General features: G+C 35.8%; 1 protein-coding gene across 1 annotated transcript; it reads left to right on the top strand.

The window, feature by feature from the left end:
- Nucleotides 1-5950: 5950 nt before the first annotated feature.
- LOC131012895 (receptor kinase-like protein Xa21) lies at nt 5951-9870 on the top strand. Its single transcript, XM_057940875.1, has 5 exons — nt 5951-6367; nt 6443-6877; nt 6962-7180; nt 7286-9277; nt 9391-9870. Exons 1-5 carry the CDS (start codon nt 5956-5958, stop codon nt 9732-9734), a joined length of 3402 nt encoding a protein of 1133 aa, XP_057796858.1. The 5' UTR covers nt 5951-5955; the 3' UTR covers nt 9735-9870.
- Nucleotides 9871-18925: the final 9055 nt, after the last annotated feature.

The raw sequence follows: 18925 nt of genomic DNA, 5'->3' as shown, positions 1-18925 counted from the left end.
ATTTCGTTTGATTCAAGTAATTTATGATATTTTATTTGTGTCTATGCTTATCTGAATCAATTTGAAACAAGTAACATGTCTATTCGTAGAGATTTACTTGGGTTTGCTTCTCGTGCTCGGTCTGCACAGGATGAGCATCAAAATGATGACACATCTTCAGGGTCCGGGCCGCACATTTATATGACTCCTGAGACTCCCCAGGCCTTTTCTAGTTCACGTGCTAGAAGGCCCAGAGGCCCATCACTAGCCGAGATCAGGGCCAACTCGACTAGGGACGGAGGGAGGATTGTATTTGAGAAGATGCCTAATTGGTAAGTATTTTAATTAAAATCATTATTTCTCGTATAGCAAATAATTCCTTAAATTACTTTTTCTCGTATAGCAAATAATTCCTTAAATTACTTTTACACAGTAGGTTGAAGGAGCCACCGGGCCTCTTCGCCGCCTGCACGAAAGCATTTAGGAAGATTGATAACCTAAACGGGTACACTTGGAGGTTGACTCCACAGGGGATGAATGATGCGTACTTTGAGGAATTAAAGGTATAACTGAATTTATGGTACATATAAATTTATCATTATATGTTGTTATAATGTTATATATTAAATTAACTATTTCTTTCAATAAAAAGAGTTTGTTTGGTCGCCTGATGCTGAGCTTGAGGTGAGGTCGATGTGGGAGCAGAAAGCTAGCAAAAGGTACAGTGACATGATGAGCGACTACAAGAGGAAGCTCAAGGCGAAGATCGAGGCAGGGGAGATGATGGATAGACCCCTTGGCATGACTGACGATTTCTGGATGGGACTCCAGATATACTGGACGCGGGAGGATGTTTGGGCCGTTTCCCACCGAGCGTGCGAACTGGATGTCTGCCCGATGGACCCGGTACAGGGATCAACATGCACGTTGGAGGGTCTCAGTCCACTCATATCATGCAGCAGAGTATTGGTTAGTAATTATCAAATAAGTTCATAAGTAATATATACATATAAGGAAGGGCTACCGTGAAAACACTTCTTAAAATAAAAATAAAAATGGTTTTTAATGTACGAATTTTATGTAGAACACGTATGAATTCATCCAACAGAGTTACCAATTATGAAAAATAAATTTTTACTACCTTTGGTATTCGAACTCAGGACCACGAATTCATCCAACAGGGTTACAAATCAACCGTAGATCTTGATGATCTAAGGGCTGAAAATTATTTATATTTTATATTTTAAGAAGTGTTTTTATGGCACTGGAAGTGCCGATCGGAACCAGGATAGTAGGGGGTCTACTCATAGCACTGGCGCTTCCGGGATGTCTCAGCAGCTGTATGAGACACGGATCTCCACGTTGGAGGAGCAGCAGACGACGATAAGGAGAGAGCTGCACAACGAGCAGCACTTGAGGCCGAACGAGCAACACGTGCAGCCCTTGAACAGCAGATGGCTATGTTTGAGGAGTTTATAAGGCAGTCGGGTCAGCTACCTCGATTCCCTACTATTGATTAGGTCTCTGATCCCCGATCCATCGTCTTGACTTTTATGTATTTGTATTTTGTTGAACTATTTATTTCATGTTGTGGAACAACATAACACTTGCACTTTGTTTTTACATTTATGTTTTATTGAACTATTTCTTTCATGTTTTCAAACAACATTGCATTTACCTCGTTCTCCATCCTCTATTTATTGTGATTGTATAATTAAGTCGAAAGATATATGTACTTAAAAAAAAAGGTAACCTAGATTGAATTCAACGTATGCAATTGAATTCAAAATACATTACAAATACCAAATTAAAATACTTATTGTGTATAAACTAGAATCTTAAGTAGAATCTCAACTAATCACTCTTCAATTGAAGAATTTTAACAAGACTCTTCACTAATCTAGTTTGGAATCAAGAATCGTAAAATTCAACGTATGCAAATGAATTCAAAATACATTACAATTACCAAATTAAAATACTAATGGTGTATAAACTAGATTGATTAATAATAATAATAATAATAATAATAATAATAATAATAATAATAATAATAATAATAATAATAATAATAATAATAATAATAATAATAATAATATTATTATTATTATTATTATTATTATTATTATTATTATTATTGCCAATAATAAATTAATAACTAAATATTTTTTCGACATAAAAATAAGGACGTATTCAAATAAATTCAAAATACATTACAATTACCAAATTAAAATACTTATGGTGTATAAACCAGATTGATAAAAAAAATAATATTAATAACAAATTAATAAATAAATATTTTTCGACATTAAAATAAGGATGTATGCAAATAAATTCAAAATACATTACAATTACCAAATTAAAATACTTATGGTGTATCAACTAGATTGATATAAAAATAATAATAATAATATTAATAATAAATTAATAAATAAATAGTTTTTCGACATAAAAATAAGGACGGAAACGAGACCGATCTGTAATTAACAACATCTCTTGGATATCATCTCGACATATTCTAAGGTTATGAATATATGATATTGTAGATTGCAATAGAGTTTAAATGAATTATAGGTACTAGATATATCAATAATACAAATGTTCTGTACTGGTGTCCACTCAAAAAGAACTTCAAGGTTAAGCGACTAGGAAGTTCGTCTAACGTATGCACTACTGTATAAATATGAAAAATACTTGTGGGGTATAAAAATTAAAAAAATTACCGGCAGCACTACCGACGGCCCCTAGCCTCCGGTAATACTCCGGCCCATCCGACGATTGGCGCCACTGCCGTCCGGTCAATATTACCAGCGGCGGTAGGGCTACCGCCGCTAATCACCGGCGGCCCCGCCGCCGGTAAAAGTCCGGCGACGCTCCGTCGATCAACGATAACATTCACCGGCGGCGATCGTTTGTCGCCGATAAATGTATCACCAACGAAGATTAGGTTGCCACCGGTAATCGTTTTTCCGGCGGCCGCCTCACAATTACTGACGGCAAATGCCGCCGGTAATCGCACGTGTTTTTGTAGTGTGCGGCGGAAATGGGCCGGGGGGTGGGGGGGTTTGGAGGTTCTGCCCTAATTTATATATAGGGTTACCGACGACTGCCGCCGTTGCTATAAGGCGACCCGAACTACGTTACCGATGGCGTTGCTCGCCGTTGCCAATTACCAGCAGCCATTGTCGTCGCTATAGAATTCTCAACATTACTGGCGGCCTTTGCCGTCGGTGATTACTGTGGGCTAGTTTGCCGTCGGTGATTACCGTGGTAAGTGTGAAGAGTCGACGCACCTTTTCTCCCATCGGTAATAGGTCGGTAATTATCGTGGGCTAGGCTGCCGGTAATTCGCATCTTTTTTGCAAATGTTAATTCTTTTTTATTAGACCAAACGTTAATTCTATTCTATATTATAATAATCTTTAATTTTCAGCTGAATTTGAAAAAGTGAAAAAATAAACTCGTGCTTAGTTCACATAATTTTATAAGAAACCAAATGCATTTTGGGGACAACGTTAGGTCTTGTTGGCAATATTTGAAGCTATACTTTGACGCAAGAGTTGGTATTATTTAAACATTCATTTAAATAAACAAAATATAAGAACAAATTAAATTAGAAAATACATTCTTTATAAACAAATAAATCTCAAATTATAAAGCTTTATTGACCCAAGAAATAATGGAAGGACATTAGAATACAAACTTATGATTGTCATTATATTGCTCCACTAAGATATTGCTCCACTAAGATAAGTTCCACAAAGAATAACTTCTTCCAGAGAAAGACCTGTAACACAAATTGATTGAACTGTCAAAGGGATTAATGTTATTTTCCAGACCTAATGCTTTTCCAGTCCTATATATCTATGATTATAATATTTGCATACCTTTTATTATCACATGTTTCGCCAAAATAAATTATAGGCAAGGCAACTTACCAAATTGGAATTAGCATAATTATAATCTATTTATTTCTACTTGCATATAATTTGTTGTACTTTCTGGAAGATAAATACAAAACAAAAATATTAATTTTCTCCACAGCTAAATATTTTCTGCAGGGTTAATTTAATGTATATACACGAAGTATACCCAAATTCTATTTTTTGACGAACATTATTTTTTTGTTCAATCAATACATAAACTTTAAACTTTTTGAAATTCGTCCTAAATTAAAATTTCGGTCATATCTAAAGTTTTTATATGAGCGGGCTATGATGCGACAATCTATGCGGTAATTTGAATTGAAATGACGTCATAAATTAAGATTTAGCAATGTCACGGTTAATCTTGATTTACAATGTTATTTCAATTTGAATTGCTACTTAGATTGTCTGCATGGCCAATTCATTTCAAAGATATCACGTAAATTGTTTTTAGCGTTTTGGATTAGGAAATGCAGTAAAACGATACAAAATTAGCACAATATATTTACTTTTTGAAGTGGTTTGAATATTATAGAATTAACACCAAACGAAGACTTGACTCAAAGAAAAAAGCACATCAGAATTGACTCATAAATGAAATGAAATCCTAATTGTCACTTTTACACTGACTCAATAATATGATAAGAATTCTTGAAATGAAATCCGACTTGCACGGCTTGACTTGAAGTCAAGTCAACTCGAAAGAATTGTGCCCAAATCTATACTAATAGAAAAAGAGCCTAAGGCATCTTAAGATATAACTTGTGGATTACCTATTTTACTCTTATTATATATTTTATTTTAAAATTATTTTACATATTATATATTTATAAGAATATATTAATTCATTAGATATTACACTAAATTTATGTGATATATTTCTATAGCTATTGATAAGGGCTTATAAATAAATATATTCATCCAATAAATTATCTAATAAAAGTAATTAATGAATTAATAGATTTTTTTAAATAATAAATTATCAAATAAAATAACATTAATTATACGTACAACGCACGTTCTTTCTGCTAGTATAAAAGAAAAGTGACAAAATAGTAAAGCGATGTTTGACTAAATATTACATTGTCGAGAGATACCTTTATTTTTTTTAATTAGAATTACAAGAGGTATAGCTTTTTCTTTTATTTATTTAGAATTATTTAGAATTATAATAGGTATATAAATATAATCAAATATTCCATCTGCACGTAGCCGGGGCCCTCTACACCACCCAAAAATGGAAAAACTACACCGAAGATAGGCGGGATAGAATACCTCTCACAAATGAGAGTCTTTTAAGGTGAGAAAACTACATCACTACACTACCCAAAGGTGGAAAAATTACACCGCACACAGGCGGAATTGAACCCAAGACCTCTGGAGAGTCTTTTAGAGGTGAGAAAACTACACCACTACACCACTCAAAGGTGAAAAAATTACACCGCACGTAAGCGGGATTGAACCCAACACCTTTCACAAAGGAGTGGAAAAACATCACCACTACACCACCCAAAGGTAGAAAAACTATTACATCACTCAAAGGTGGAAAAATTACACCACACGCAGGCGGGATGGTAGAAACCCAAAAATCAACTCAAATGAGCATTTACATTATATTTGTTTTGTTTGTAGAAATTAAAAACTTTTACCTGGATTTCTATGTTGCGAAACGATTTAATTCATTCTAAAATAAGAAATTTCTTTTAATCTTATTAAGAAAAATTGGTGTATTGCACCAGCTCTCTAATTCAATTTTCATATTACGCGAAGTTGAGTATATGTATTCTTTTGATATTTGTTTAAGATTATGAAAGTGAAATACAGTAAAATGAAAACTAAATCAGAACAAGAATATTGATTAATTGTGTGATGTTTCGGTCGTCTCAATCTCAAGTCTTCTTCTTCGTCTTCTTCGTAAATTAATGTGGACTACGAGAGAGTAGGGACTTATCATAATACAAGCGAATGAAGCCTTGTATATATATAAATGATTATTATTGTAGTTACTAGGGACGACTTATCATAATACAATCACGCCACCCAATTTCCAGCCATGGAGAAAAAGCTTTATTGCATTTTTGCATATGCATTCCTAATTACCATATCCTTCCAAATGCTTTCTTCTGAAGCCAAACAACCTATGAGCCTTGCAACTGATCAAACTGCCCTTCTTTCACTCAAACAACACATCACCTCCGACCCTTCTCTTTTACTTTCAACTAATTGGACCAATTCGAGCTCCGTCTGCAACTGGATTGGCGTCGCTTGCAGCTTGCGCCACCAAAGAGTAGCTGCGTTGAATCTCTCCAACATGGCTCTCTCCGGCACCATTCCACCACAGCTCGGACACCTCTCCTTCCTTGTCTCCCTCGACCTCACCAAGAACCTTTTCCATGGAGATTTGCCTCATGAGCTGTCTCTCCTTCGCCGTTTGAAGTTCATATCTCTCCGACTCAACAACTTTGGTGGAGACTTCCCTCCGATATTCAGTCAGTTACCAAAACTAGAGTACTTGAATTTACGCAACAACAGCTTCATAGGTTCCATCCCAAAATCGCTCTCAAACCTAACAAACCTACAATTTCTTGACTTAACTTCCAATTCTCTAAGTGGAGAAATTCCAAAAGAGTTTGGAAGACTTCAAAGTCTACAGTATTTGGGGGTTCAGTCCAATCGTCTATCCGGTGCTATACCATCAACCATATTCAACTTATCGACTCTTGTAGTTCTAGCATTGAGAAACAATGAACTGAGTGGAAGTCTTCCATCAGACATGTGCCGTAATCTTCCATCTCTTACTGGGCTTTATCTTTCTGATAATCAGCTGAGTGGTGCGATTCCCACAAATCTATCCCAATGTTCACGGCTTGAGATTTTGGGCCTTTCTTACAACTCTTTTAATGGGCAGATACCTTTAGAAATCGGTTACATAACATCTCTTCGGGATTTAGCTCTTGGTGGTAACAACTTGAACGGTATGGTTTATGTTCTTATCATACATTATAGATTGACGTAAATTTGTGTTAATTAAATGAGATTTTATGACACTTTTTTGGCAGGAATACTACCACATGAGATTGGCAATCTTCAGAGCCTGGTTACGTTTGCTGTTGAAAAGAATGAGATTACGGGCTCAGTTGATTTCAGTATTTTCATGAATATGTCTTCTCTGCAAAACATAAATCTAGGGACCAACAAATTCACGGGGAACCTTTCAAGGGATGTCGGGAATATTACCATGCTAACAAATTTACACCTCACGGAAAACTATTTTACAGGTACGACAGAGTAATTTTTTTGTTAAAACAACTAATTCATGTAAATTGTCTGTTTAGCTACAATATGTGTTTTTAGCTACAGTTTTGAAATCTCATATTTTGCAGGGCTTATTCCCTCTGAATTTGGCCAACTTTACCATTTGGAGACATTAGTACTACAGTTGAACAGCTTGATTGGTTTGATTCCACAAGAGCTCTTTAACATTTCAACTCTTCGGATTCTTTCACTTGTTAATAATGCTCTGTCAGGGGTTCTTCCAACGCATTTATGCCATGCCTCTCCCTTTCTTAAAAGATTGTTTCTTGGCAATAATTCCATGAGTGGAGCAATACCCAACTCTATCTCGAACTGTTCTCAACTCACAATTCTCTCACTTGCTGGAAACAAATTTAGTGGTTATATACCTACTGATCTCGGCAACCTAAGGCATCTCCAACGTCTTTCTCTGTTCAGCAACAATCTTACCCAGACACCGTCTTCTTCCTTCATTACTTCATTGACAAATTGCAGGTTTCTAACTGATTTGTTAATTGCTGATAATCCTCTATACGGTGTCATTCCAGCTTCCGTTGGGAACTTATCTTCCATGCTTCAAGTATTCGCTGCCAGAAACTGCAAATTTAGTGGCAACATTCCTATTGAAATAGGCAATTTAAGCAATTTGGTGACATTGGCTTTGCATGTCAATGAGTTATCCGGTAATATTCCACCAACTATCAAACATCTGCATGAACTTCAAGGATTAATTCTGTCTAATAACATGTTGGGAGGCTCAATTCCACATGCTATATGTGATTTATTCAGCCTAAATACATTTGTTATTAGCAGGAATCAATTTTCAGGTCCGATTCCGAAATGCTTGGGAAATGTCTCTTCTTTGAGAGATCTCTTTCTAGACTCCAACATGTTGAATTCAAGCATACCTTCAAGCTTATGGGGCCTAAAAGATTTGATCAAGCTAGACTTGTCCTCGAATTCATTGAATGGGTTCTTACCTAATGAGGTAAGTAACTTAGGAGCAGCAATATATATAAACCTATCAATGAATCAGTTGTCAGATTCTATTCCTAGCACTATTGGGAAGTTGCAGGATTTGGTTAATTTGTCTTTGGCAAATAATAGACTAGAAGGTTCTATTCCTGTGTCTGTGAAAAGCATGATCAGTTTGGTAACTCTTGACTTATCCTACAACAACCTCTCCGGTTCAATTCCAAAGTCTTTGGAAGCACTTCAACACCTCGTCTACTTTAATGTTTCTTTCAACAATTTGATTGGAGAAATTCCTAACGGCGGTTCGTTTAGAAACTTCACTATGGATTCTTTTAAGGGTAATGAGGCATTGTGTGGAATCCTGAGGTTCCATGTCCGGAGTTGCCCTGTAGTTTCAAATCATGGATCAACGAGGAAAAAGGTGGAACGAGCTTCTTTTATTGTTTTTGGGGTTGTGGCTTTTATCTCACTTGTTTCATTGGCCTTCATAGTTGTCAGATACAAAAGAAAAGAAAAGACAACTAGAGAAGTTGGTGAGCTGATATCAATTGTGCCTGAAAGGATCTCTTATTATGAACTGGTGCAAGCAACTGATCAATTCAGTGAAAGCAATTTACTTGGCACTGGGAGTTCTTGCTCTGTTTATAGAGGAATTCTTAACAATGGGAAGGATATCGCTCTCAAGGTGTTTAATATGCAGTTAGAAGGTATATCAAGAAGATTTGATGTCGAATGTGAGATACTACGTAGCATTCGACACAGAAATCTAACCAGTGTCATAAGTAGTTGCTCCAATGAAGAGTTCAAGGCATTAGTGCTTGAATATATGCCAAAGGGAAACCTTGAAAAGTGGTTATATTATCACAACTATTGCTTGAATTTGATGGAAAGATTGAATATAATGATTGATGTTGCATCAGCTTTGGAGTATCTTCACCATGGTTATTCAACGCCCATTGTCCACAGCGACTTGAAGCCTAGTAATGTGTTGTTAGATGAAGACATGGTTGCCCATGTAAGTGATTTTGGGATAGCAAAGTTGTTATGCGATGGAGATAGCTTTGTCCTAACCAACACGCTAGCAACATTGGGTTACATCGCTCCAGGTAAAATTTTTGTACATATATTTATTTATATATTGATTGTATTTCACTTCACTAAATTAAATAGTGTTTTCCCTTACTACATATTTTGCATCATGGTTTTTTTATTGTTCTAGAGTATGGTTTGGAAGGGCTAGTTTCGACAAGATGTGATGTGTATAGCTACGGGGTGATGTTGATTGAAACTTTTACAAGAAAAAGGCCTAGTGATGATATGTTTTGCGGAGATTTGAGCATAAAGAGTTGGGTAGAACTCTCACTTCCAGAGATGCCAGATAAAGTGATAGATGCCAACTTAGTAATGAATTTGAAAGAAGAAGAGTTTGACAAGAATCTACGGTGTGTATCATCCATTCTTAAACTGGCTTTGAAATGCTCTACGGACTCTCCCGGGGATAGAATCAACATGAAAGAAGCGCATGTGGAATTGCATAAAATCAAACGTCGGTTTTTCCTTTGAGAATGAAGTTTGTTATTTCAATGTTTTATGTTTTTTTCCAAGATAATATGGTTATGTTACTATTTTAGTAAGAAATTTGTATGGGTTTTAGCCCCATAACAATTTGAATGTATTATTTATAATCTCGCAATAAAATTGAGCACCACTAGCAATCTTGTTCATCACTATCATCAACCAAATAGTAAAGTACATATCTACCTGATTTTGTGGAGCTAGCTTCAGAAAAATCATGTAAAGTAATAAATGATTTACCTTTTTAATTAAGTAAATAAATAAAACTATTTAGAAACAATAGTTATCTTGCCTGGGATGGGAGTCAGGGTGCATTCTCGTTTAGAAAGTAAAGCCATCCAAATCGGCTCTGAACAAAATCCATTGGCCTTCCGCCGCAGAAGAGCATTGTAAATAGTGTTTTGCTACGTCTACTACTTAAATATGAACTGCCCGAAGAGCATTGTAAATAGTGCAAATCGCAACTAGTTCTATATTCTTTTTGGGTTAAGTATCAAATACATCCCTAACATAGAGGCCCTTATCACGTATAGCATCTTATACTCAACTTGGGTTCAACTAAACCCCCTAAGTCTTTAATTTGGTGCAATTATACCCTCCGTCCTAACGGCCGTTTAATACCGTTAACTATTTTTATTTATTTTATTTTTTATTTAAGGCGAGAGAGTTGGCAGTGTTGGGCGGCGGCGAGGTGGTGGCGGAGGTGAAGCTGGGGAACTACAAAGGGAGCATGAAGAGGGTGTCTTGCGCGAATGCCGAATGGAATCAAGTGTTCGCCTTCTCTCGAAACTGCATACAGTCGTCGGTGGCGGAGATCTTCATAAAGGAGAGCAACAAAGACAACGCACTGGGGCGCGTGTGTTCGATTTGAGCGAGGTCCCGAAGAGGATCCCTCTCGACAGCCAGCAAGCGCCGCAGTGGTACAGAATGGAGGACAAGAAAGGCGAGAGGGCCAAATCCGGCGAGCTCATGCTCTCAATATGGTTCGAAACTCAAGTTGATGATGCTTTTGCAGAGGCGTGACACTCCAAGGCCGCCAACGTGCATTTCGACAGGTTTGTCTTCGATTAAATCCAAGGTTTATCTATCTCCCAAGATCTGGTACCTGCGAGTTGGTGTGTCTTATGACGGAATAGGATTATAGAGCGAGCACAATCAAACAGAAAATATAAAGAAGACACAGATTTACGTGGTTCACCAATTTGGCTACATCCACGGGCAGAGAGGAGAACATATTTTATTATGCTGCTAGGTTTACAGATTACAGACATAACAACAGTGTGATTGAAGCTCAAGATGTGGTGTTGGGAGACAAATTAAACATGATGAGATATCCGGAGCTCTTAGCCAAAGTTCAAGTGGGAAACCAGGTGTTGAGGACTCAAATTGTGTCCCCTGCTTCCACGAGGAGCATCTCTAATCCCTACTGGAACGAGGATTTGATGTTCGTAGTGGCAGAGCCGTTCGAGGACTACTTGTTGATCTCGATCGAGTTAATTTTGTTGGCTCCGGGAAAGAGAGAGAAAGAGGGAGAGAGAGAGAGAGAGAGGGGGGGCTGGATATGCCTCAATCCTCCGCCGAGCATGTTTCCGGCAAGTTTGTAACGAGCCTGGCGAAGAAGAAGGCGTGGGTCCCACCACTAACGAAATTAAAAAAAAAACATTAAATTAAAATAGTTAACGGTGTTAAACGGCCGTTAGGGCCGAGGGTGTAATTGCACCAACTTAAGGCCTTCGGGGGTTTAGTTGAACCCAAGTCGAGTATAGAGTGTTATACGTGATAAGGGTCTTTATGTTAGGGGTGTATTTGATACTTAACCATTTTTTTAATGATGAAGTAAAACTCCTACATATTTCCTTCTATATATTAATGCATCTAAATAATAGGTTTAACTAGAAGTATATCTATATCTATACTAATAGGAAAAGAGCCTTAGCCACAACTTGTGGATTGCCTATTTTACCTTTATTACATATTTTATATTATATCTATACTAATATAAAAAGAGCCTAAGACATCTTAAGGCACAACTTGTGGATTGTCTATTTTACCCCTATTATATATTTTATTTTAAAATTATTTTACATATTATATATTTATAAGAATATATTAATTCATTAGATATTACACTAAATCTATGTAATATATTTCTATAGCTATTGATAAGTCTTATAAATAAATATATCCATCCACTAAATTATCTAACAAACGTAATGAATTAATAGATTTTTTAAATAATAAATTATCAAATAAAATAAGATTTATTACACGTACAACATACGTTCTTTCTGCTAGTATTTATAAAAAGATTATAAATGTATTTACATATTTTATATTATATATTTATAAACAAAATATAAATGTATTTGATATATATTGTATTCAAAGATATCTCTAATTATTGAATTTTTCACCTTTCGATCATCAAAATCCTATAGCAGCAGGTAGGGCTATAAACAAACCAAGCCGATCGCGAACTATTCGGAGTTCGGCTCGAAAAAAGTTCGTTCAAATTCGTGTAGAGAAGTTCGATAAATAAACAAACCAAACTTGAGCTTGGTAGTATTCGGCTCTTTAGCTCGTGAACAAGTTCATTAAGTTATTCAGCTTGAAAAATATCAATTATTAGTAGGCACAACTTATATTTATCTACTAAAAATAATAATAATTGTATTAAATCTTCAATAAACTCTGTTTGTTATAAGAAATTAATTCATATATTTTATATTTTGAATGAAATAATCTATTTTCAAAAGAAAATAATCAATATTTTAAACCTAAATATAAATTTAGAAAGTTCGTGTAGGCTCGATTAAGTTCGTGAGCCTCAAAGTATTCGTTAAACAAAGTTCGCGATTCGATTCGATACTTAACAAGCCAAGCTTGAACACACCACTATTCGGTTCGGCTCGATTCGATTATACCGCTACCAATAGGCCTTTTTGGTCTTTTTTTTTTTAAAGATGTTTAAATTAAAATCCTCTTCGGTCATCAAAATCCTAAAGCAGCAGCCTTCTTCGGTCTTCAGCCAACCATCAAAATCTTGAGTATTCTCCACACAACATTATATTATAAGTTTCGACACTCCGTTTTCCACTCGTCGGCGATTCGTAAGCATCCCTATTGGCGCTGCGTGTCATCTTCCTCACCGACCTCCCTCGCCGCGATATGAAGTCCGTCCGCAATCGTCTGTACCGCGCTCTGGTTTGTGCTTCTCTTTTTTGCTTTATCTTATGGTACTAATTTCATGCCATGATATTGTACATCTGTTGTGTGCATTTGTATGCTCTGGGGTTCTTGATGTCGTCTGTCGGGTCTAGAATCTTTTTTCGATTTGGGAATTGAAATATGAATGTAGATAAAAATATCAGCTTTGGACATTCTGGGATTTAAGGATGCTCATATGTTTATGTCATGTTTGACCTCATTGGCTTTTCGAAGTGGATGAATGGTTGCATTGTAGATGCTCTTGGAAGTAAATTAGCTCTCAGTTGGGTTCAAGGTAAGGAAATTGGCTTGCTTTTTGTTTTATTTGTCTCCTTATAACTAGATGCAAGATTGCATGTCATTTTGTACCCCCAGAGTGATTGTTGCACGCCTATTTCACATATTGTAAAATTAGACAAAGCTTTTGGTATGTTAATTGAGATCAAGGGAGTCTGTTTTGATTTCTCTGAGTTGTCTTTAGTAGCAATATTTGTGATGTTAGAATATTACTGCTTAAAGTTCGAAAAATTTACACATGCGGAATATTCTCATGATGCCGAAAAATATGTCTGATTATCCATGTAATACCCCGTCTTTTCTATCCAGTTTAGAATTTATTTTAAGCTTAGATTAAGATGATTTACGCAGGATAAGTGAAAATGAATTTATTTTAATGCCAACAAAATGATTTACATGAACTTTTGTAAGATTTACTTATTTTAATTTTTTTTATGCATTGCATATTATTTAATTTGACTATGTGATAGTATATAGATGGGCAAAGGTGCGGATTGGCCCCTGAATTTGACACCCCTAGAGCTTTGACCCCCCATAGTCGACCGAGTTGCATAGACCCCCCATTTTCTTTGACGATTTCAGATTTAGGTGCCGGACTTCCAGTTTTTCTAAGAAACAGAGAGACTCTCTTTTTTTTTTTGGAATTTTATCCTATGAGAGAAACAGATAGAAAGGAATTTGGAGATTGGTGTGGTGGTGGCTGGCGGCGGCATGACTACTTGGAAAAATGGAGGACCCTTTTTCCGGTGAAGACGGGTTGGGGAAGAACCTTGAGGAAGAACACCCAACCAAAAGCTGGAAAATTTTGAAGAACCTATTGAAATCTGGTGGGGGGCGTCGAAAATAAAGAAAAAAAAATTAAAGCAAACGGCGTCTGAGCATCGTTTAGCGGAGGGTGTTTAAATGCCCCTTTTTTCGGAAGTTTAGGGAGGTCTATGCAACTCGGTCGACTATGGGGGGTCAGAGCTCTAGCGGTGTCAAGTTCAGGGACCAATCCGCACATTTTCCCTATATAGATTAATTATATATGCTAGTATTATTTTATATATGATCTAAATTAAAGTCTATGTTAGACTTTAATTACTTATGTGTGTTGGAATTTTGATAAGTATTTATTTGAGCCGTACTAAGATTTATTTGTTTATTTATTGGGCTTTTTCCCATATTGCCCGATTTTATTTATAAAATCGGGCCACATATTTGAAGTTTAGATAATTGAAATTTTGTTTGGAACAAGATTTTTATTATTTACTTAATTGAATTATAAGAGAAAGGTGAGTGCAAATTCTGCAGCTCGCCCACATTTTAGACATTTGAGGGCATTCAATACATTTTAGACATTTTTTACTAAAATACAAATATAATCATAATAATAACAACATTTTTATAGATAATATAGTTCAAAACATTTACTAAATTTTTTTTTTGGGGCATTCAATACATTTTAGACATTTTTTACTAAAATACAAATATAATAATAATAATAATAATAATAATAATAATAACAACATTTTCATAGATAATATAGTTCAAAACATTTACTAAAATTTTTTTTGGGGGCATTCAATACATTTAGACATTTTTTACTAAAATACAAATATAATAATAATAATAATAATAATAATAATAATAATCATAATAATAATAATAATAATAATAATAACAACATTTTCATAGATAATATAGTTCAACATTTACTATAATTTTTTTTGGGGGCATTCAATACATTTAGACATTTTTTACTAAAATACAAATATAATAATAATAATAATAATAACAACATTTTCATAGATAATATAGTTCAAAACATTTACTAAAAAAATTTTTGGGGGCATTCAATACATTTAGACATTTTTTACTAAAATACAAATATAATAATAATAATAATAACAACATTTTCATAGATAATATAGTTCAACATTTACTAAAAAATTTTTGGGGGCATTCAATACATTTAGACATTTTTTTACTAAAATACAAATATAATAATAATAATAATAATAATAACAACATTTTTAGACATATTATAAAAAAAAAAAAATGTTTTTCAAAATTTGGGGGGGCTCTCTAGCCCCCCCTAGCCCCCCTGGCTCCGCCCCTGCCCATACCTTCATCTGCACTCTGCAGTTTCTCTGTTCATCTGTCCATGCCTTCAACTGTTGATCCTACACCTCATTCCTCCATTTCCCTCACCCCAGCAACGAGTTTCATCCTCCTCTCTTTATTTCTCTTCAACACAACAAGAACTACTTCTTAACCTTTTTGCATATATTGTTTTTTGGGTAAATATCAATTTAACACCAAACTATTTTCGCATTATCAATTATATCCTAAACTATTGAAAATGATTTTTTAAACCTTGAACTATTAATTTTGTATCAATTGTACCCCTTTATCCATTTTTTACCCTTTAAATTTTTAACTAGTAGGCAATATAATCACGTCATTTTATGTAATATAAGTAAAAAAAGAATAATTCTAAATAGAATTTTTAACTAGTAGGCCATATAATCACGTCATTTTATGTAATATAAGTAAAAAAAGAATAATTCTAATAGATCGTGGTATCCGGTGAGCCACGTCAAATTTTTGTAGCAAAAAAAATGGACGAATGGTACAATTGATACAAAATTGATAGTTTAAGGTTTAAAAATTCATTTTCAATAGTTCATAATATAACTGATAGTGCGAAAATAGTTTGAGGTTTAAAATGATATTTACCCTTGTTTTTTTGCAGAAATAGAAATCACTTAACAGAATAACCTTACTAAAGGTTTTACCATTTTAAACTCCGACTTATTTCAGCTTTTTAAATGACACTATGATTTATCATATCTATGCTGTTATGTTGCTACATGCTTACCAAACCAACAATTTCATAACTGAAAACAACAAAACTTTAGAAATTACTGGGTATGCAAGCATGTTCTTTCCAAAAAGAAACGAATAAAAAGGAAAAAAGGTGTTTTTTTAAAAGCTTTCATTTTGGATGGCGGTGGCGGCTGCCGCTTACCGTCCGAAGGGAGAGAGAGAGTTGGTGAGGGTGTCCAGGCGGCCAGGGCCGGCCCTGGGGGCGGGCGAGCCTGGGCGACGGCCCAGGGCCCCAAAAATTTGAGGGCCCAAAATTATTATTATATTTCATTAGTTATTATAGGCCCATAATTAAATAAAAATATTAAGCTTGTTAATTTGGCCCAAAATCTGTTATCGGTAAATACCAATATCGTTAGATATCTAAAATCAAACATTAAATCTCATTTGTTTCAAATTCCAGTCATAATTCTCGGGAAAAAGAAAACGCTTCGTCCTCTGCTTCAAGCCGTTGCAGGGGGAAGGTATTAATCTCTTCAATTTCTAAATTTTTACCGTTGAATCAGAATCAGTCACATATATAGTTGCATAAATAGAATGAGGTAAATTAATTCTTCTCACCAATTTACTCTTTGATTATTGTCCTTCTTGTTCTTGAGCAAAAAAAATCACACTGCAATTTACAGATTGTCTTCGTTTGGATTCGTAGCGGGGAAGATTGTTGTTGTACCCTCATTGTCTATTTGTCTTCTGGAATCTGGATTCTGGTAATTGGTAAGTTTGTTCGATTGTTCCGTTTCTATCATAAGCAATAAGCATGTATTCTGCAAACTAATTTAGGCTCATAGGATGTAGTCTGCAAATTAATCTTTTAATGCTAATTTGGTATTGATTCGACAGATATAAGGATGTCTTTTTCTAATTGTATTTTTATAATTTGCAGACTATTAGGTTTGGGGCTACCTATTACAAACTCTCAAGCTCCAATTTCTCCAACCTCCAGGTGCTATTATTCTATCATTTTACTTTGAGTGTTATTGTGTGAAACATGGGGCCACCTAGAAAACAAGCATGTGGAAATGAGAAAAAGAAAAAGAATAGAAGAACTCACTAAATCACAGAAGGGTGATATGGATAAGTTTATTCTTAAGAATACAACTTCTAAAGAAAAAGCTGGAACTTCAAATGTGAACAATGTTGATGCGCTTCATGAGATTGAAGATTCTAGTGAAAAGAGAAATGACTTGAATGAGAGTGAACATATTCCTAGAATGAATGGCTTGGCAATATTATGTATAGAAAAAGAGATTTTAGATAACATAAATTTGGATGATGTTGTAGATGATTTTGCAAGTAAAAACGCTAGACGAAGTCATTTTTATAAGTAATAAAATATTTCTATTTTTTAATATATTGCGCACAATAATATATTGAGGGCCCATTTTTTTAGTTTCGCTCAGGGCCCCATTTTTACCAGGACCAAAGAGTAGAGGTAGGCGATGGTGTGAGTCTGTGGGTGCCGATTTGAGTAGAGGGGTGCATGTGGTGAAGTTGCTGAGTCGAGTCAGGGAAGGGGCGGGTACTAGGCTGTGAGACGGCAGATGGCGGCGGTGGCGTGGAGGTGCGGCCTGTAGGCTGAGTCGCCGTGAATGGAGCGGAAAATTGGGGCAAAACCTAGGGTTTTGCAGAGGGCGGCGCCGCGGCTAGAGAGACGAGCGGCGGCTGGCTGGGCAGTTAAGTCTGAAAGCGGGCAGAGGGGAGAAAAGAGAAGGGGAGGCGGCGCTCAGGCGCGGCTTCGCCAGAAAATGAACCGCCGGGCGGAGCTTTGAGAGGGAGAGAGATCTGAATGTGGGTGTCTGTCGCGTGTGATGTATGTGAGTAAAGTGAGTTGTGTGCGTGCGTGAGTTTTACAAAGAAGAACGAATTTTGGGCCATTGGTCCTCCTTGATTTAATTGATTTGGGTTGTCCCTTTAAGTGACAATAGACCTACTTAACCAATCTCACATAATTTATAACTTACTCTCTCCGTCCGCCAAGATTATGGCAATTTGCTTGGGCAGGAGATTTAATAAAATTGGTGATGATTTTGATGTAGTGGAGAAATGGTCCCACCACTTTATGAGATGAATGGTTGAGATTGAATTTTGAGTGATTTTTTTGTAAATAAAGAGTGTTAGTAAGGATAAAATATTAAAGAGGATGGTGAGACCATTGCCATAAAAGGAAAGTGACATAATCTTGGCGGATGCCCGATATAGTAATTGTGACATAATCTTGGCGGACGGAGGGAGTATATAATATAGCCACAAACATTTTTTTTTTACAGAATATAGCCACAAACATAAAAATATGAATTTAGGAGTCAAAATGATATGAAAAGACAAACATACCCTTAATGACACAGTTGTAAAAAATTAACTATGTACGAAATCAATCAACCGTATATATATTGTGCACAATTAATATTAGCAATGAGGTCAGCACGACAAAGAGCAGCTATAGCTCCCAATTCCATAATATTGCTCTCTCCCGAGCTCACGATGTCGCATGCACGCTTACTGTCCGAATCAACCCAACCTCGTGTGTAACCCAAGTTTTTAAGCCAAGAAAGGGCCTCCTTTATGCCGATGAGCTCGCCTTCTTCCATGCTTCTTAGACCCGGCATTTTAACTGTTTTACCAAGGATGAAACTGCCCTCATAATCACGAAGGGCAAGCCCAATGCCCATGGAGTAATCTTCTTTAAAAAACGCTGCATCAACATCACACTTGACAGCACCAAAAGGAAGGGTGTGCCAACCCTTGCAGATCGACGCAGCCCCCACAGGAGGCCTGCGCTGGGGATGCTTAGACCATGCCAGCAG

This window comes from Salvia miltiorrhiza, chromosome 2 (genome assembly GCF_028751815.1).
Source record: "Salvia miltiorrhiza cultivar Shanhuang (shh) chromosome 2, IMPLAD_Smil_shh, whole genome shotgun sequence".
NCBI lineage: Eukaryota > Viridiplantae > Streptophyta > Magnoliopsida > Lamiales > Lamiaceae > Salvia > Salvia miltiorrhiza.
The sequence above is the reverse complement of the archived record's forward strand: the minus strand, read 5'-3'. Positions and strand labels throughout refer to the sequence as shown.